The sequence below is a fragment of the Vidua macroura genome, chromosome 5 (genome assembly GCF_024509145.1).
Source record: "Vidua macroura isolate BioBank_ID:100142 chromosome 5, ASM2450914v1, whole genome shotgun sequence".
Classification (NCBI taxonomy): Eukaryota; Metazoa; Chordata; class Aves; order Passeriformes; family Viduidae; genus Vidua; species Vidua macroura.
The window spans coordinates 33,916,883-33,934,516 of record NC_071575.1 but is presented as its reverse complement, the minus strand read 5'-3'; the positions used below and the strand labels follow the sequence as shown (position 1 = coordinate 33,934,516).

Below are 17,634 nucleotides of genomic sequence, written 5' to 3'. Positions count from 1 at the left end.
ACTGAACAGCTCTCTACCTTTGCCTCCTAGTGCCTTTTATCTCTGGAATGCATTAAAAATCCTGACATTTCTTATCCTAAGTGATAGCCCCATTATACAACATCTCTCCCATTTTATACAGTGATCTCTTTCCAATTTTGCCATTTTTCATGGTTGGCTCCTCAGGATTTTTTTAGAAGTACTAGAATGCCATTGCTGAGATACTCCTAATGATTTGTAGTGCATTCCTCTTACTTTCTGGCTTCTTTCCTTATGCCCTTAGTTCATCAAAAACCCTTTTTTCTTCCTTGACAACTGTATGCTGCTTTTCTTTCCCACTAGCTTTTTAGCTATTTTTATTTTTACTATATCTCATTCCCCATGTTTCTCTTAATTTTCTGTAATTCTCTAGTTCTACCTTCTTGTACTTGAGTTCATACGTGGATTAACTTTCTTAGCCAAAACTTTGAGGATTCTTTCATCTTCTTGTCATGCAGGATGGAGCATCAGGAATAAGACAATTGCTGAATATTTTGTTTTCTGTGTGGCAGGAGTGTTGCTTGGTTGGGTAACTGGGGCCTGATTATGTATTTTTGCAGTACTTCTGAGTTGTACTTCTTGGGAAAAATATAATGTGTTCCAAATTTGTACAATAGAATTATAATTCAGAACCTTTGTGCTGAATTGGCAGTAAATATCACTTAACTTAATTGAAGTTCCTGGTAATCATTTGGCAGAGGCAAAATACCAACTTAGGGATTCATTGTGTGCAAGTTGCCAAATGAAAGTTGTGATCTTAGAGCTATTTTAAATATTTTGAACTAATTTCTATATTTCAGAAGATAAGTTTGTTCCATGACATGCTAAAGCCTGCAAGTTGAAAGAAATTCAAGTCTGAGAAAACTGGCAACTTTATGATGGTGTTGCTTATATTCTGAAAAATATGCATCAGGATAATTCCATTTATGTTTGAGATGTTTTTAATACATTTTCTTCTTCTAAGACAAACAGACTTTTGAGCCTATTCCCACAGTTTGCATACTTACATAATTCTCTGGCATCTTTGCAATCTTAATGTAGATACACTGCTATCCTTCCTGAGTATAACTGGGAAGCACAAACATTTTAAGCGTGTTGTGGACACAGCTACTCAGTATGGACTTCTGAGCCTGAAGGGTGTTGCCTTTGCTTTGTAACCACCCAGAAGTGAGGGTTGCACTGAGAGTACTCCACCTTTGCAGTGTGTTTATGGCCATGGTAATAATCACGGCATGCAGTGACTACTAATGAATCCATCTTTAAATTCCATGTGCTGGAATATCACTGTCCTCAGAAAGGTTTTTTTGAGTGTACGGTTAGTCCAGTTCCTCACTCTGGATCATGGTGTTAAATCACCGTGGTAAACTTCTGTACAGATGGTGTTGTGTGGTGTGGACTATGGATTTATACTTCTTTATCTGATGTATGTGAATTTCCACATGTCTCTGGGGTATAAAACCCCTGCACCCTGCCATAGGAGATCTTAAAAACATCTGTGTTAGCATATATAAAAACAGTCTCTCCTCAATTTGCTCAGCTTCACAACTAAAGATGTAGCTGTAAACAGCACTACAGAGTTAAAGCAGTTCTTCAAATAGAATACAGGTACTCAGGGTAGGGATTCCCAATGGAAATGAACAGCATTTCATTACCAACTAAAACTGGTAATATGAAGCTTTCTGTTACTCCATCATATCCAAGCTACTTCTGTAAAGTATTTGAAACCACACTAACTTTTTTTCATCACAAAGGGAGATGGTTCTCTAAATTTCTGATGTTTTTTGAAATTAGTATTTGTTCTGCCTGCATCAGTTGCACACATAATAAGGAAATGTAAATGTATAATTATTTGTTTCAAGAAAGTAATTTTTTGATAGCAGAAAGAATTTAGACAGTTTGAGTCAAACTAGTATTTTTTTTAATTGAAATTTTCAGTTGTCCGGGACCGTCCCCACATACATTTGTGTGCATTAGTTTGTAATATCTGGTTGTTTTTCAGAATAATGTTAAAACCTATCAGAATTTTGCATAAAAAGCGGAGAAAATAAAATTTATTTTAAAAACTGTAATTTTCTCCAAAAAGTATAGTTTTCCCGTAGCTGAAATATGAACAGTATGCTATCCTGCAGAAAGCAGGGAAAGAAGTCAAAAAGTGCTTAAGAAGCTTTCGTAGCTGTTGGGGAAGATGAAATAGTAAAGCCCTATAAATATGATGGCCTGGCAAAAGAATCAGAGAATACAGATATTGAGATGAAAACAAGGTTTGAAATACCAAACCTTAATCACTGAGCATCTCGAAAACAATAATATAGCCAAGCTGAAAGCAATCCCCCTTTCTGATGATCTAAAAGGTCAAATGGAATGTTCTGTATCACCCCCCAATGTATGGTTCATCCCATACCTGTAACCCTCCCCTGAAGTATCAGGTATCTGTAACCCCATTGGCCCAAGTCCTGTCCCAGCCCACCTTGAAGCCCCCTGATAAGGTGTGGCTGAGGGACCGGATGCTCTCTTGGACCTTCCTTTTAGGACGCCCACCTGGCACCCTCTCTCTCTCTCTCTCTCCCCCCAGTCTCCCTGGGCCTGCCACGAGTTGCGGCTGGCAACTCCAAGCAAGGCCCTTCACCCTTTACAAAAACCCATATGTTCTAAAGACCTGGCTTCAGAGATCCCTCATCACCACCCATCCAAACCGTCCTGGAGCCCAGCAGTCCCCGCAGTAGCTAAGGTGATAAATAAACTATATATGTAGATATAAACAAATTATGCCTTTTCTATCTGGAAACTCAGCTTTTTAAAGTTAGGTAATTGTTCTGGATTTCTACCATGTTTGAAATACTTAATTTGGATTAAGTACTCTTTGACATAGTACTTTACCCAGCATTACCCCATTCAGTCTTTTGAGTTCATAATAGAGAAAAGAGTAAAGGTGCAGTATGTGGTCATTGTCCAAAGTGACAGTGCTGCTTTGGAGAAAAAACAACTTTTATTTCTGTCAAGAAGTTAAATGTCTCTTCTCATTCCAATTCTGCTTCATTTTCTGATGAGCCTATCCAGACACAAAAATGTTCAAACATAAACAAAAAGAGAGACCTTTTTTCTTTTTAATTTTTTTTCCTGTCTGTTTTTCTTTAACCAGATATGCTTACAAATTAAGAGCTTTTTAGCTCTTAAAAGAGCTGTTTAAGTCTTTTAGTCTATTTTTCCTTTTGTCAGTTCATAGAGTCTATATTTGATTTTAAGTATTGTCATAACAGTTTATTATAAAAACCCCAGATGTTTAAGAAATAGACAGATCCCTTGGGGGGTTTCTTATAGCTCACTTCAATTCCCCACTCTCTATTAAAGAAATAACACACTTGGCTCCGTTCCCAGCATGATCTGATCAAGATGGTTTTTGCCTAATGATCAGTTTCTGGATAGATGAATACATACTGTGCATAAAGCAGAAAATGGGCAATTATATTAATCTGCCTAGTCATGTAGAAAATGTAAAAATGTAGAAGCATCTCATCAGTAATGATCCAGTTTCTTCTACCATCACTCAGACTTATGCTCAATTTAACTAGATCCAAGTGTACTGCGGCACTGGACCCCTAAGAGAAACCTGTGGGTCTTTCCCAGGGGAGTGCCTTCTGAGCTCCTGCTTTGGCTGGGTGGCACAGAGGTTAGCAAGTGAGTGCTTGGTGTTCTCCACAGGCAGTTAGCCCATGATGGAGGTTGACTCCATCTCACTAACACATTCTCCAGCAACACTGAAATGAGTGATTTTCTGCCATAAAGGTGTAACTGTTTTATAACCAATCCATAGGATAAATAAAGAAAAGGAAAGTTCATCTTGCTCTGAATTTTCCCAGGATCGTTCATAACTTTTAGTAGAGATATCTCCCTCTTGATATTGTCGGCAAATCTGCAGCATTAACAAGCGATACAATGTGATTATTTATTGTCTCTGCCCTTATATTTAATTTATCGAAAGGTAAATATGATAAATGAGACAAAATATTTTTCAATGAAAAGGAAGAAATAGTACAGTGTTGCATCCCAGACTTTGGGTTTAGATCAGGGTTCTGATGTGTGTTAGCAGATTCTGTGTATCCCCGTGTATTCCCCGGGTATTCCCCCCTGTGGTAGCTGGTTCCCAGGTTGCCTTACCATGCGGGTCTGGCTCCCATCGCCCCTGTCCCTTCCTGTGGGTCCTTTCCTGCCATTACCCCTCCCCCGCAGCCAGGGCCGCCCCAGGCCCCGGCACCGCCCCTGCCGCCTCCCCATTGGCTCCTGCCTTCCACACCACACCCCTGCAGCCCCAGGACCACCCCGGGGCCACCCCTGCCGTGCCCCTATTGGCTCCCCTGGGCCATGCCATGCCCCAGGACCGCCATGGGACCGCCCCAGGCCCCGGTGATGTCCCCTACTGCGTCCCTATTGGCTTCCCCAGAACATGCAACACCCCCCCCCCCCACTCCACCCCCAGTAAAAGCCCCATGTGGCTGGGGCTGGGCGGCCATATTCCCCAATACAGGAATTGGGAGCACACCAATAAAATGCTCTCAGCTCCTGCTGCGGGAAATTTGGTCCTTCCTTCACCCCCTTTATCGAGGTTCCTCACGCGTGGCAGTAGAAACGGCTGACCCACCTTCCCAGAGCACGTGGCACCTGGGAACAGTGGCGAGACCAGGATCGGAGGAGCCGCGGTGCCCCGCCGCGCACAGCGGCTGCTCCAGAGTCAGGAGAGACAGCAGAACGCCGCAGTACAGTTTTATAGTTGTAACCATTGTCTAATATCTGGTCAGGTATTAAATATGCTACATGTTAAAAAAACCAGAGTTTTACAGGGTGTTGAATGTTGCTAATTCATCCATAGTTCAGAAGTTTACTCTTGTAATAATTTAGTGAGTTTTTAATTAAAAATTACTATCCTGAAAATATATTAACAATGAAGTACATGTTAGCCTTTTTTTTTTCCTGATTGATCACAAATCCTTATTATTACAGGCTGTGTTAACGTGTGTATTTTCCTAATCTGATACAGGTATCAAACCAGATGAGTTTATGAATAATAAGAAATCACATGAAGTGAAGGTGATGTCAGAGCTGGTAGACGGCATAGCAAATTATTGTGGGATAAAGCAGGTGAGAAAGCATTTCTTAGTTTGTGTTACCAGATACCTTCCAAGTTACTCTCCTTGTTGTGTACAAATACATCACTTTGATATTCTCTCACTGCTGTTCTTATTTTTCTTGTACATAACTGGAACTAAAGAAGAGCTGTTGGGACCAAACTGAAGGACAATTTTGTTTAAAAATGTATTGTTCTAAAGGAAGTGCCTTTCAGTTACTTATAATCACTCATGAGTAATTTTAAAAAGTTATGATCATCCTCTATGTGCTGAAAAACTAAAAACTGTTCCGCTTTTTGGACCAGTCCTGCCTTGTTTGTCAGTATTATATTGCTGGTAGTTTTGCACATGTGTCAGTAGGAGAGTTGCCTTGTGTCATGCACACAAGGGTGTCACGCAAGAGACTAAGGCAGAATATCTTGAGAAATTTTGAAAGCTCCTCTTATTCTGATGCAAGATTTAAATTATTTTCTGTTGTTTAATACTGTTCACCTTTATTTTACATGGATTGAGTTCTATAAATTGGAAAACTAGTTATGATGTTTTAGTTTGAAGAGAGACCAAATTAAGCAGAGATTTTGGTAAGAGTGTGTATGAAATACATTTGGTAGAACATGTATGAGGTCTGGACACACAACACCATTATCACCAAGCTTTATTTATTAAATTACTGCATTAGTTGGCTGTTTTATACATCAGATGCTAGGTTTATCTTTGGGTGGTGAAGAATTGCAGGATTCCTTTCTCAAATTTGATTGTAACTTAAACCTTTTTTTTATATACATGTAATTATGATTGCACGGTGCACTAGATCACTGTTTCAGTAAAACCTTGTGGAGGTTTATTTTTGGATCTGTTGACAAAACACAAGCACCCCAGCAATACTTGACATTTTTGAGTAGTATGTTTCACATTTTGTTAGACAAAATGCACCAATACAATTTCCTTACTTTACATACATATGCTTTTTTGTAAGCTTTTTCAGTGTTAAACCTTATGTTAGATTCCATACCTTAGGCCTGTGTTGTGGTAAGGCTAAATTTTTCAGGTGAGCTGAGTTTGTTTATTCATTTTAATCTCTCTTATGCTGGTAAGTGGCCAATGTAACTTCATCCTTGCTTTAAACTGGAGGTGACATGGGGCTCTCAACAGACATTTGATTCCTTTCTACATCTGAGCTGCCCTTGCTTTCCATGCAAGGGGCTGTAACTGTAAATGGAGACTTATATCCTCCAGGCTAATATTCATTCCCACAAAGATTTGTGGAGAACAAACTATATTTGTTTAAAATCAAAGGTTAATAAGGTACCTGCCCAGATTTTATGGTGAGGGTGTTTTCTCTGAGTATTCTTTTTTGTAAGTAAATATGTATGAGTATAGTTTAAAATTAATGTACCTGCAGCATCCCAAGTTGCTGTTGCTCCCACCCAAAACTTGGATTCAGCTCTGAATTGCTGAAGCTGAGCTTTGCTTAGGAGGTTATTTGGCTCAGACTGAGTTTAATTTAGATAAGTAAATGATGCCGTACTCTTGATAGATTTGGGTCAGGCCTTTGTGGCATCCTTGGAAACAGAGATCAGAATTCTCAGTCCTGACCATCTGTTTTGTGAGGAGCAGCTGATGAGGACAATGTTTTAGGCAGTGTTCTTACAACTGGGATTGTCAAGTAAATAGAGAGCTTTAATTAAGGCCAAACATTACTGGGTGAGACACAATGAGTTTGTGAGCATATGTGGTCACATACAGCGATGGAAGGTGGGCTCTCCAGCAGCCGTTTAAGAGCCAGCCACAGTGATGAGTGTGGGTGCCCTCCACAGCTCCAAAGGGTGTGCTCTGTAGAGAATAGAAATACACCAGCAGCACAATTGTGAATGTTTTGTATTCTGTCATGAGCATGGTTTTTTGCCTTGTTACCTTTTGTTTCAGGCAAATATTAGTTGTTTAAGTGTTGAAGACTCATATACTACAAAAGCTGTAGGAGGGTATAGTTTGCTTACAGTGCAGTAGTAAGTGGTTTCTGCATTTGCTGGAAATTGGTGTTTCATATAGCATTTCCATTGAGATTTAAATAGTTCCTGTGAGATTCAGGAATGAAAGGAAAGCAAAAGCCCTGTTCAGAAAGTAAAAAAAGTAAAGCCATCTTAATAACTTAACTTTCGATGTAACCGGTTACTAATAAAATCACAAACCAATCCTTACTAAGTATCTGTTAATATGCTGCAATTTCATCCAGGGATTAATAATTTTATCAGGTAGCTTGGAGCATCACTATACATGGGATTATTTTCTGTTTAATTTTTTGAAAAAATTATAACATTAAATGAAAAATATTATTGCAGTGTATCACTAAATATGAAATGCTGACTGCTCTATAATAACTTTTTCCCTTTTTAGTCATACACTATAACACTTTTGCACTATGAAACTTTGCACTTTTATTTGTGCAAAGTTACAAATACCTAATATATGAAAAGAGCTTTCCTGTTACTTTGGAAAATAAAAAAAAATAAAAGTCTCCTTCTCAATCTTTAAAAAGCAACTCCTTTTGTTTTTGTTTTCTTTCCACTTAAAAAAAAGGTAGCAATTATAAATTTTTAGGAGTTTTTTCTTACTGAATTTTTCCATCCTTCTTGCAAAACAAAATATATGTAGCATTTAATTAAAAATCTAGAGCCATGAAAACACAACACATGTTTTACAACAGCACATGTCCTGAGATATTTTCAGATATTACAGATCACTGACAGCCTGAAAAATGCCCTCCATTTCACCTCCATACCCATGTTGTATAATGGGTGGTAGAGGATATTGCTCTCTGTTGGTAGTTTATGATGTACAATAGTAAATAGTAAAATAAGAATAAAAGCAAAAATTTTATTACCACTATAATCACTTCTAGGTTTATGATTTTAATTTAAACATTAAAGCAAAATAACGAAAGGGCTTTTTTTTCCAGTAGTTTGCTGACCCTTTTAAGCACTGTTCCTATCATATAAGTGAAAGGTTTTTTTTTAAATAAGTACTGGATTAAACTCTGAAAAGAAGCCAGTGTTGACTCCTCTTTGCTTAAGCGCACATTTGTTTTATTTAATGTATTGGTCAAAGTTTTCCTTGGAAATTGCAGTATGTGCAGCAAGACTTGGAGTGTATAATGTAAGGATGATATAATTCTGCATTCAGCATCCATTACATTTGTGATTTGGTGCTGGGAAATGTTGGAATGCGTGATTGTGCCAGAAACTGTGTTTAAACATAGGACCCAACTCACTGTGGACAAAACCTTTGGAGTTTATTATATCATGGAAATTTCATTTTAAAGGTTCATGCTTGACAGATATGCTATGGATTGCTTATTACCTTTCCCTGTGTAATCAATTGAACGTAAAGTAGGGAATAATTTGATTCAGGTTATTTGTTTAGCACAAGATCATTGCTTGCTATTTTTAGTCAACTTTTCCTTTTGTTTCTAAATCCCAGTGCTAATTTAACAATGCATTACTATTTTCAATTTACTTGAGAAACTTTATGCAAGCTGCAGCTGGTCTCTACAGCCACTAGGGGTCACACTTAGGAATTATTCACTACCCCTCTCTTGGATCCAAAAGCTGCTTTTTACTGAAAAAATTCAGAACTTGAAGCGGAGGTGCGCATATCCTACATAATTGTGATGTCTGTTAAATAAAAGGGTGGGTGAAGTTATTTCTTCAACGTTTCTCTTTCATTTCAAACGACAGAAACACAGAATGGATCAGGTTGCAAGGGACCACAGTAGGTCACCTGGTCCAACCTTCCTGCTCAAGCAGGGTCATCCTAGAGCACATGGCATAGGATGGTGTCCGATTATTCCTTAATATCTCCAGTGAGGGAGACTCCACAAGCTCTCTGGACAATCTATTCCAGTGCTCAGTCACCTGCACAGTAAAGAAGTTCTTCCTCATATTCAGGTGGAACTTCCTGTGCATCTGTTTCCATCCGTTTCCTCTTGTCCTATTGCTTGGCACCACCGAGAAGAGCCTGGAAACATCCTCTTAACACCTTCCCTTCACATACTTATACTTGCAATAATCTCCTTTCAAGGTTGAACAGGCCCAGCTCCCTCAGCCTTTCCTCATAAGAGAGATGCTCCAGGCCCCTCATGATCTTTGTTGCCCACTGCTTGACGTGCTCCAGGAGCTCCATGTCTCTCCTGTGCTGACTTGCCCAGTACCAGGCACAGCACTCTAGGTGTGGCCTCACTACAGCTCAGTAGAGCAGAATATTGGTGATAAATGTGACAAATAAAAGACATTTCAAAAAGTATGCTTGTTATAAAAATTCCATTTCACTAAATTCATTCCTGTACAGATTAATTTAAAAAAATGCTATGGTTGTAGCTTGCCTAGATTGCAAATATTCCTCAATATCACATGATGACTACCCATGAGAATGCCATGTGCTACCTGAGTAAACAATTTGTACCTAATAGTATTCTCCACTGTTTTCTATAGTCATTAGTGACATTGGCTCAAATTTTTCTTTCTAATTCCATGACTGTCCAAATCTTTTTTATTAAGATAATGAATAAATCTTTCTTTCTCATTGAATAAGAATATTGTTGTATTGAATAGTTTTACCTGGCAAAAAACTATGCAGTTGAGTTTAAGATGCATCGATGTAGTGTATACTGCAATTTAGGTTTAGCAGTATCAGTGTAAGCTTTATTATGAACATGTGACAGACCAAGAACAAAACAGATGTTCTTGAATCAAACACTTCTGGGAACATCTACAAAGAAGTCATTATATCTAGTCAATATTATTTTTGGTAGATAACTGGACAGAAGTGACCCTTATAATTTTCTTTCCTTAAAGAAGTGTCGCTCTGCCAATTCTTATAAAATATAGTTTTATGTATTTATTACATATTAAAACATGCAATATATAAAGCTGTGATTATGTACTGAAAGCTCTCAGGTTACACTTGTTTCTGCTAACACTTTGTAAGAGTATTTCCTTCCTGAGTTACATCAGTCACTGAACTAGCACATGGTATCAGCTATGACACAAATTGAACTGGTACCTATTACTCCTACCTCCAGAATGGGCAGTGGAAAGTACATGTGGCTTATGAGCCCCTTTGTTTATTAGAAAAGCATCCTCATGTTAAACAAATCTGTATGGATTGTTTTCACAGAATGGGAAAGCAGAATAAACAAGCATTCTGACATAAAAGAGTATCAATATCACCCATCTTTAGGTCATATCTGAAGGGATTAAATTAAGCACTGAAACTAAAGGTGCTTTTTGCTGTACCAGTTGTAGGCTCCTCAGTGTGAGAATTAGGTGCCTAAAGCTGAATACTGTGAACTGTTTATTTGCTAACTCTGACCCAGTTTAGCAAGGGCAGGTGGAATTGCTGGTGGTTTATGGTTATTCTTTTTGGCAGAAGAAAGGTTTGTGTCAAAAAATGTACTGAAAGTCTTTACAAGAAGCAGGGCATGTGAATTGTAAAAACATTGCAGTGTCTATTTTCTGGAGCACATTAGTTAAGAACTTAATTCTGTGTTTTAAAGTCAGAAGGTGGACCAACAAAGCAAAAGAACTATGTGCATTGAGAAGTATGATGCTAATACTGTAACTATTCAATCCATGCTTAAATTTTTAGGGAATAATTTTGCACTTAAATTGTGCCTTGTTGCTCATTAATATAGCAATTTTCCTTTATATTTTCCCCATTATCTAGGTGATTGATATAGGTTCTGGGAAGGGCTACCTGAGTTCCTTTTTGTCCATGCAATATAACTTAGAAGTTTATGGCATTGACTCCTCAAGCTCCAACACAAATGGTGCTCATGAAAGAAATAGAAAATTGAAGAAACACTGGAGAGCATATCAGAGTCGAGGAAAAGAAAGCTTCAAAAGCCAGAGTTTGGAAATGGCAAATGACAGGCCAGTGGAAAATGAAATTAATTGTAAAACAATCAATGAAGAGCTCTTAAATAATGCCAACAGTCTTCAAAATGAGGGCCAAGTGATTATCCAAGATTTAGTTCCTTCTTGTGGCTTCACAGAAATGGCTACACTTGAAACCAACACAGAAACTGAATCTGATTTAGTGACTGGGACACAATCTCATGAGACCAAACTTTCTGAGGATGTTCTTTCTATTCTAAATGTTCTTCCTGTTGATGCTGTAGAAGATTTTTCGTCGTCTCATTGTAACTGTGGGGAGCTCTGTGAAGAGGAAAAAGTACAAAGAAAAATGACATCTCTCAAGACTAAAGCAAGAAAGTCAAGTGAATCGAACCTGTATTTTCCATTGACCTCTTGCATCACTGCAGAAACAGAACTCAATGACATCATAACAGATCTGGAGGTTATTTTCCTCTAAATATTTACTGTATTTAGATTGTCTGTTGTCTTTATATTGCCATTTTAATATGTACATGTTTGCTGAATGTACATAGAGTACTATTTCTGGTGTAAATGAATATTCTGACCCAATAATGGTTTTTAAACAGGTAGCAGAAGTATGTCTACCAGATAAAGATTGTATTTCTATTTTGATATATATGTTGGGATTTTTTTGAATCAGTCTTTAGAGTTCATGAGGTAGATAATAATTGGCTGTCAAAGTTAACAACATATTCAGTTATTTTGTAACTGTCATTATAGATAAAATCTAATTATTATGAGTTTATTATTATTTACCAGGTAGATGCATATATTAAGCATTGGAGTTTCATTTTTCCTAGAAGTTCTTACTTTTTCAAGTTGCATATTTTTACACTTTCCATCATACTGGGAAAGCAGGAGAATTTATTGTGTGTAGTACTCAAGATGAAGATTTTGTAAAGAATTATTTTATTTTTACTTTACAGAATTACTTTGTAAAGTTCATTTAGTAATATGCTAGCTGGCAGGATTTGTGTTTACATGAACAAGCCCAAGTTCAGCTGCCAGTGGCGCAAGTCTAGAAACTCTGAGGTTTTATGTTTAGTTTTTATGCCTGAACTAACATACGTTCATTCAGTCTTTTATGGAATGATAAAAACTTCTCTGTGTTCAGTAGTAACCAAACTATTTTATTCCAGGGTGTAATAATCTCTGATTCAAGAGCATGATGGCCCTATAACTTGAGCTATAAGTGCAGCTGAGTATCTGAGAACATGTGGATCAAAGTCATGTCTGTCTGCAAAAGACACCCTGAGCAGCAGGGTTTCTTGATGAAGCATATGCCTATACATTTGCACAGCTGGATCTTGTATTCTCTTAGTGTGGAATTTGTAAAATGTTAAAGGTGGAAGAAATCCTATATCACTGCCTTTCTTGATATAAAAAAATACTGTCAGGGAACATGAAAGAGGAAAGCAGAAGTTTTACTGTTTCAGACATGAATGCACTATGTAATACAGGTGGGTGAGAGAATTAGATAAAATCAGAATGATTATAGAAAGGTATCTCAGTTGAGTGACCCTGGCCTAATTTCTTGTTGATAACCTGGAAAAGTGAAGGCTCTGGGGAGGCTTTATAGCACCTTCCAGAACCTAAATGGGACCTTACAAGATGGCTGGAGAGAGAATTTTTAAGAGGGCATGTAATGATATAACAAGGGGGAATGGCCTTAAGATGAAGGAGGGTAGATCTAGATTAGGTAGATATTAAAAGGAAATTTTTTACTGTAAGGGTGATGAGACACTGGAAAAAATTGCCTAAAGAAGTTGTGGATGCCACTAGAAGTGTTGAAGGCCAGGTTGGATGAGGCTTTGAGGAACCTGGTCTAGTGGGGCAGGGGGGTTGGAACTAGGTGATCTCTAAGGTCCTTTTCAACCCTAATGACTTTATGATTCTATGAGTAATAAATATGTCTGGAATTCAAAGTTTGCCATGTGGATCCCAAATAATAATGTCAGAAGGGAAATACCTTGTTATGAATGGTGAGAAGAGAGAGAATTTTCATGGAGAAATGGAGGCAAAAGCAAAGTTGCAGAAAAAAAGGAGAGTAGGAAATAGAATGGACAGAAGAGCAGAGTATCTGAAGCTGAAGTTCTTACTTTGTGCTGTGAAGGAGAATGCCCATTTGTTGTTGAATAGTAGCAGGCATACTCTAAAACTGTCAGTACTGCTGTTTGGGAAATAACAAAGCTGCTCTTCACCTTATAACTGTATTTAGGAAATTGGTTTGATTTCAACAACTTAAACTAGCAGAAATGCCTTAGCTAGGTCCAGCCAGATTTACAGAAGGAATCGTTACTAAGAAAAATAGCAGTAGTACTAATAACAAGAACAGGAAACCTAGGAACAGAGAAAATGGTCTGTGCCCAGTAAGCATGTAGATATTCCATGCAGCTGTGTTACTCATAGTCTTGAACTTCTGCATCATGGCTAGTTTTCACCATATTTTCTTAGCACTGAAGAGCTTTGATTAGCATTGAAAAATTCTAGAACAGAACATCAGGAGTCCTCATGGAGTTAGGTATTTCTACCTTATTTCTCACTATTTGCACCACGTTTGGGTTTTGGAGTTTGTTTTTATTTGTGCTCTTTCAGTTGATGAAGGAGATGATTTATTGTTGCTTCTCTTTTTTTTTTTTTTTTTTTTTTTTCCTTAGGACTGTATGATGGTGGGTCTACACACATGTGGAGATCTTGCTGCAAATACACTACGAATTTTTACTGCCAAGCCTGAAATCAAAGCCGTTTGCAGTGTGGGCTGCTGCTACCATCTGTTGTCAGAACAGTTTGAAAACCAAGAAGGTAATTCTTCTGAGCTTAACTTGTGGCTGCCAGTTTGCATGTTAAGAGTATTATACCTTTTAATTAATAAGCTCCTTATGTTTGTTGCTTTCCAGTGGCTTATTTAGTACTGGTTTTATTTACTTTATGAGGATCATTCACTCCCAGATGCATTGTTGCTTTTCCGTTATGCTCATGCTCCTAATATTTTTACTGAGATTAGGGACATAAGTGCATAGGGGTTTTATGTCGTTATAACTACAGCTGATTTTATTTCATTAACTCACTTATAAATTTGTAAAAATTTATACTGGACTCTTCTAGTCCAGTATGTTTCCATCCTTTTGGAATATTTTGTACTAGATTTTGTCCTTGGCTGTCTGCATGCAACATCCAATTATGTTAAGTTATAAATACACAACAATGAGCAGAATTAAGATTTTGTAATGTGAGGTAATACTCAAAAAACTAATCATCTGGTACTGTGCCAGTCTTTGCCCATCATGAAACAGTACATACATGAGTTTTTCATGGGAAGATAACATGAAAATTATTTGAGGATTCAGAATATAGGCAAATTTTCCTACAAATGGGAGGGAGGGAGAAAGTTGGTATTTTTTTTGAAATTTTGAATAATGAACAATTTTTTTTGAAATTGTGAATAATGAAAAATATTTAAGGAACTGGCTTTCCTGAGACAAGTGGTACATAGCTGAGGTGTCTAAATGACCATCTGCTGAAATGCTATGACCTGATTATCATATCAGTAAATCTGAGAAAGGGGTGGCTTGGCAAGGTTCGCTTCAGTTCTTCCAGGGAACTTCACAGACATGAAGGCATGTGTGTGGGACCCAGGTATTGCTCTTTAAGAGTTAGCTGCTTAAGTAGTCACGGCACAGCTCCACACTGACCATGACACATGCTAGCTCTTCTTACTTTAATAATCTTTTCATGTTGTTTTTAATTAACTCTACAACTGTTTTAAGAGTTTTTTTTCAGTGTATTAGTCTTAGTAATTTCAAAATTCTTCAGCTTACTCCAAAAGGAAAGGAAAAGAAAATACAATTGAAATTTCTGTGCTACAGAAATGCAATTAGAGAAAAAATATACAATTACTTTTACATCAGAGTTTTAAGAAATTAACAGCTTTTCAGGTACTTCTCATTAAGTCTGAGTGTCTGAAACATTTGGTTGTTCCTTATTATTGCAAAGAGGACATGGCTTCCTGTGCTAGCTGTATAGGATTAATTCTTGCAGACCAGTGCATAAACTCAGACACCCCCAAAGGATCAGGCGTGGTAACCTTTTCAAAGTTCAAACAAACAGATATATGTGCATGGTTAGAAGAGATACTATAGTTTCATAGCAGTATGGAAATGAAATCAAATTGTGTGTTGGATTGATTTTACTCTGCTTGAAGGACAAAATTATTCTCAGAGGAGAACATTTGGACAGAACAAAAAGAAATTACAGTATACTTTTTTTGGGAAATAATATATATATTGTCCTAGTAATACTCAAAATAATTATTTTCTTTTACTATTACTATGAGAGTGCATATTCTAAAATGTATAATGCTGTTGCATTCCTCTACTAAGTCATCTACCATATGGCTTGTTCTTAAATGTACAGTGAAGGGCTAAGAGAACAAGGACTGACAATATCTAAGAGTTAAGATTTCTTCAAATGGAAAATGGGAAAGAATTCAGACTGTATCTTGTGTTTGCATTGCCTATGCATGGACTTCAAACTGACAAAGCATTCTGGAGGATGCTAGGGGACTCTGTCGCTTATCAGATGGTATTGGTCCAACAATTCAAGCAGTAAATGAACTCTTCTTGCAGCTGTCGGAAGCTAGTGGATTTTAGTACTGCTTCCAGAATGGACCAAATCATAGCACTTAAGTAGTAAGTAACTTCTGAAGGTCATGACCAGATCATGGCACAAAGCAGGGCCAGCTTAGATAATTTCTGGGTCTTGTCCATTCATGTTTTAAATATCTCCAAGGACATGATTCAGTAGCCCATTTCAATATTTGCCCTCAGCATGAATTTCTTTCCTTCATATCCATTCACGGTTTGCAGCTATTGTGTATTATCTATTGTCTTTTTTATTTTGCACTGCCAGGAATAGTCCAGCTTAATCCTTTTTGTTGTCTTTCCTTTAGAAAAACAGCAGTTAGATCCCTTCTTGACCTTCTCTGAAGCCCTTTAGTGCTCTTGCCACTAAAAAATTCATTTCAGTCATTCTGGTGGGCTGAAGAGCCCAAAGAAACACTCCAGATACTCTCACAAGTGCTAAAAATGGAGAATAATCACATCCCTTAATCTGCAGGCTTCACTGTCAAGCTTCAGATTACTGTCAATTTTCTACCTATTTTAGAATGTACCTGTTTGAGTCATATCTTTCCATTTTGTCTATAAAGATACTAAGGAAACCTTGTTGAAAGACTTAATAAAATCAAGATAAACTATGACTCTGCTGTCCCCTAGTTCATGAAGCCAGACACTGCCTTACAGAAGGCAGTAGTTTGTCAGTGCCTGATGAATTCCTGCCAGCTGTTGTCAACCTTCTTCTTACTCTTCATGGGCCTGGGTATGGTTTTCAGGAAAATGTGCTCCATAAACTTGTTGAGACTATCTGAGCTTATTCAGGTGAAGATGAGTGTGGTTTTCACCTGTTTCCTGTAATCAGGATGGACATGACCTGTCAAAGATGATAGAGTATGGTCTTCATGTGGCACCGGTGAGTTATGTGGTCCTGAAATGCATCCCATCTGGCCACATGCAGTTGTGTATTTCTGGTTGGCCTGTGGGGTACTTCAGCCAATATAATCTCTGCTGTAGATAGTCCTTCGCTGGCCCAGGCTCTAACACTGAACTTAGGAAAGCTACTGGCTGCTCTAGGCATCAATCAGAGATGGCAGAGACATGTAGATGCTTTGTGTGGAGAGACTAGTTTGAATATTAGGAGGCAGGTTTAGAGCTACATCTCTGCAATGACAGATCTTCTTAAGAAGCAAAGAGAATTGGGCAGAATTTGCTGCAACACAGGAAATCACTTATGCATTTGAAATCAGTCCAGTAAGCAAGGGCTTGCCTGCAAGGACACAGTGGGAAGGTCTGTTATAAAGGATTGACTGAGTAGCCTCAAAGTTTTTCAAAATCTGTTTTTAAAATGTCATTTGTCCTCTTCAAAAGTTTTTTTGTTCTCTTGAGGTGTGCACCCTTAAAGTCAAGGTTGTGTCAAGTCCACCTCAAAGCTCTTGCCCCCGAAGTAGCACATTTTCCATCTTTGCTGTTTCTTTAGTGTAAACTCAGAGGGTTGTTCTCATAAGCACAGCTGAAGCAGAGGAGCCAGCTCACAGAGGAGCTGCAATGGACTTCTGGTTGCCATAACTTGGTATGGCTGGACAGTATGTTCTTTGGCATGTAAGATTTAATACCAAGATCCGTCTTGTTTGAGGCCAGTGAAAAATTACTTTTTCACTTCATATTAACTGGAATTAACTGGTATTCATAGGAATAAAATTTACCTGTTATGATGCCTAACATAGTGTTTATAAGTCTGGGATATTTTGTCGAGTTGACAAAATATCAACAAAATGTTACTATGTTGTTTTTGTTGGACTACTGAATTACCTTGGTTATCACAAGTTTGGGATTTTTTCTTTTTGTTTCTGACATGACTTCAGGGAATAATGCATTACATTTCTCACATACTGTAAAAATAGTACGGATATTGCAAGATTGGCTGATTCAGTTTGCTGTTGGACCTGCTGT

The 17,634-nt window shown here is 37.7% G+C and overlaps 1 protein-coding gene across 2 annotated transcripts in view; it reads left to right on the top strand.

The window, feature by feature from the left end:
• The window catches only part of METTL25 (methyltransferase like 25), a 47,128-nt gene that overhangs the window by 5,016 nt on the left and 24,478 nt on the right, over positions 1–17,634 (top strand). For both annotated transcript variants that reach the window (XM_053977312.1, XM_053977311.1), the window contains exons 3-5: positions 5,051–5,151; positions 10,860–11,492; positions 13,729–13,873. In XM_053977312.1, the coding sequence (XP_053833287.1) occupies positions 5,051–5,151; positions 10,860–11,492; positions 13,729–13,873 (879 nt within the window). The remainder of the gene's footprint in view (positions 1–5,050; positions 5,152–10,859; positions 11,493–13,728; positions 13,874–17,634) is intronic.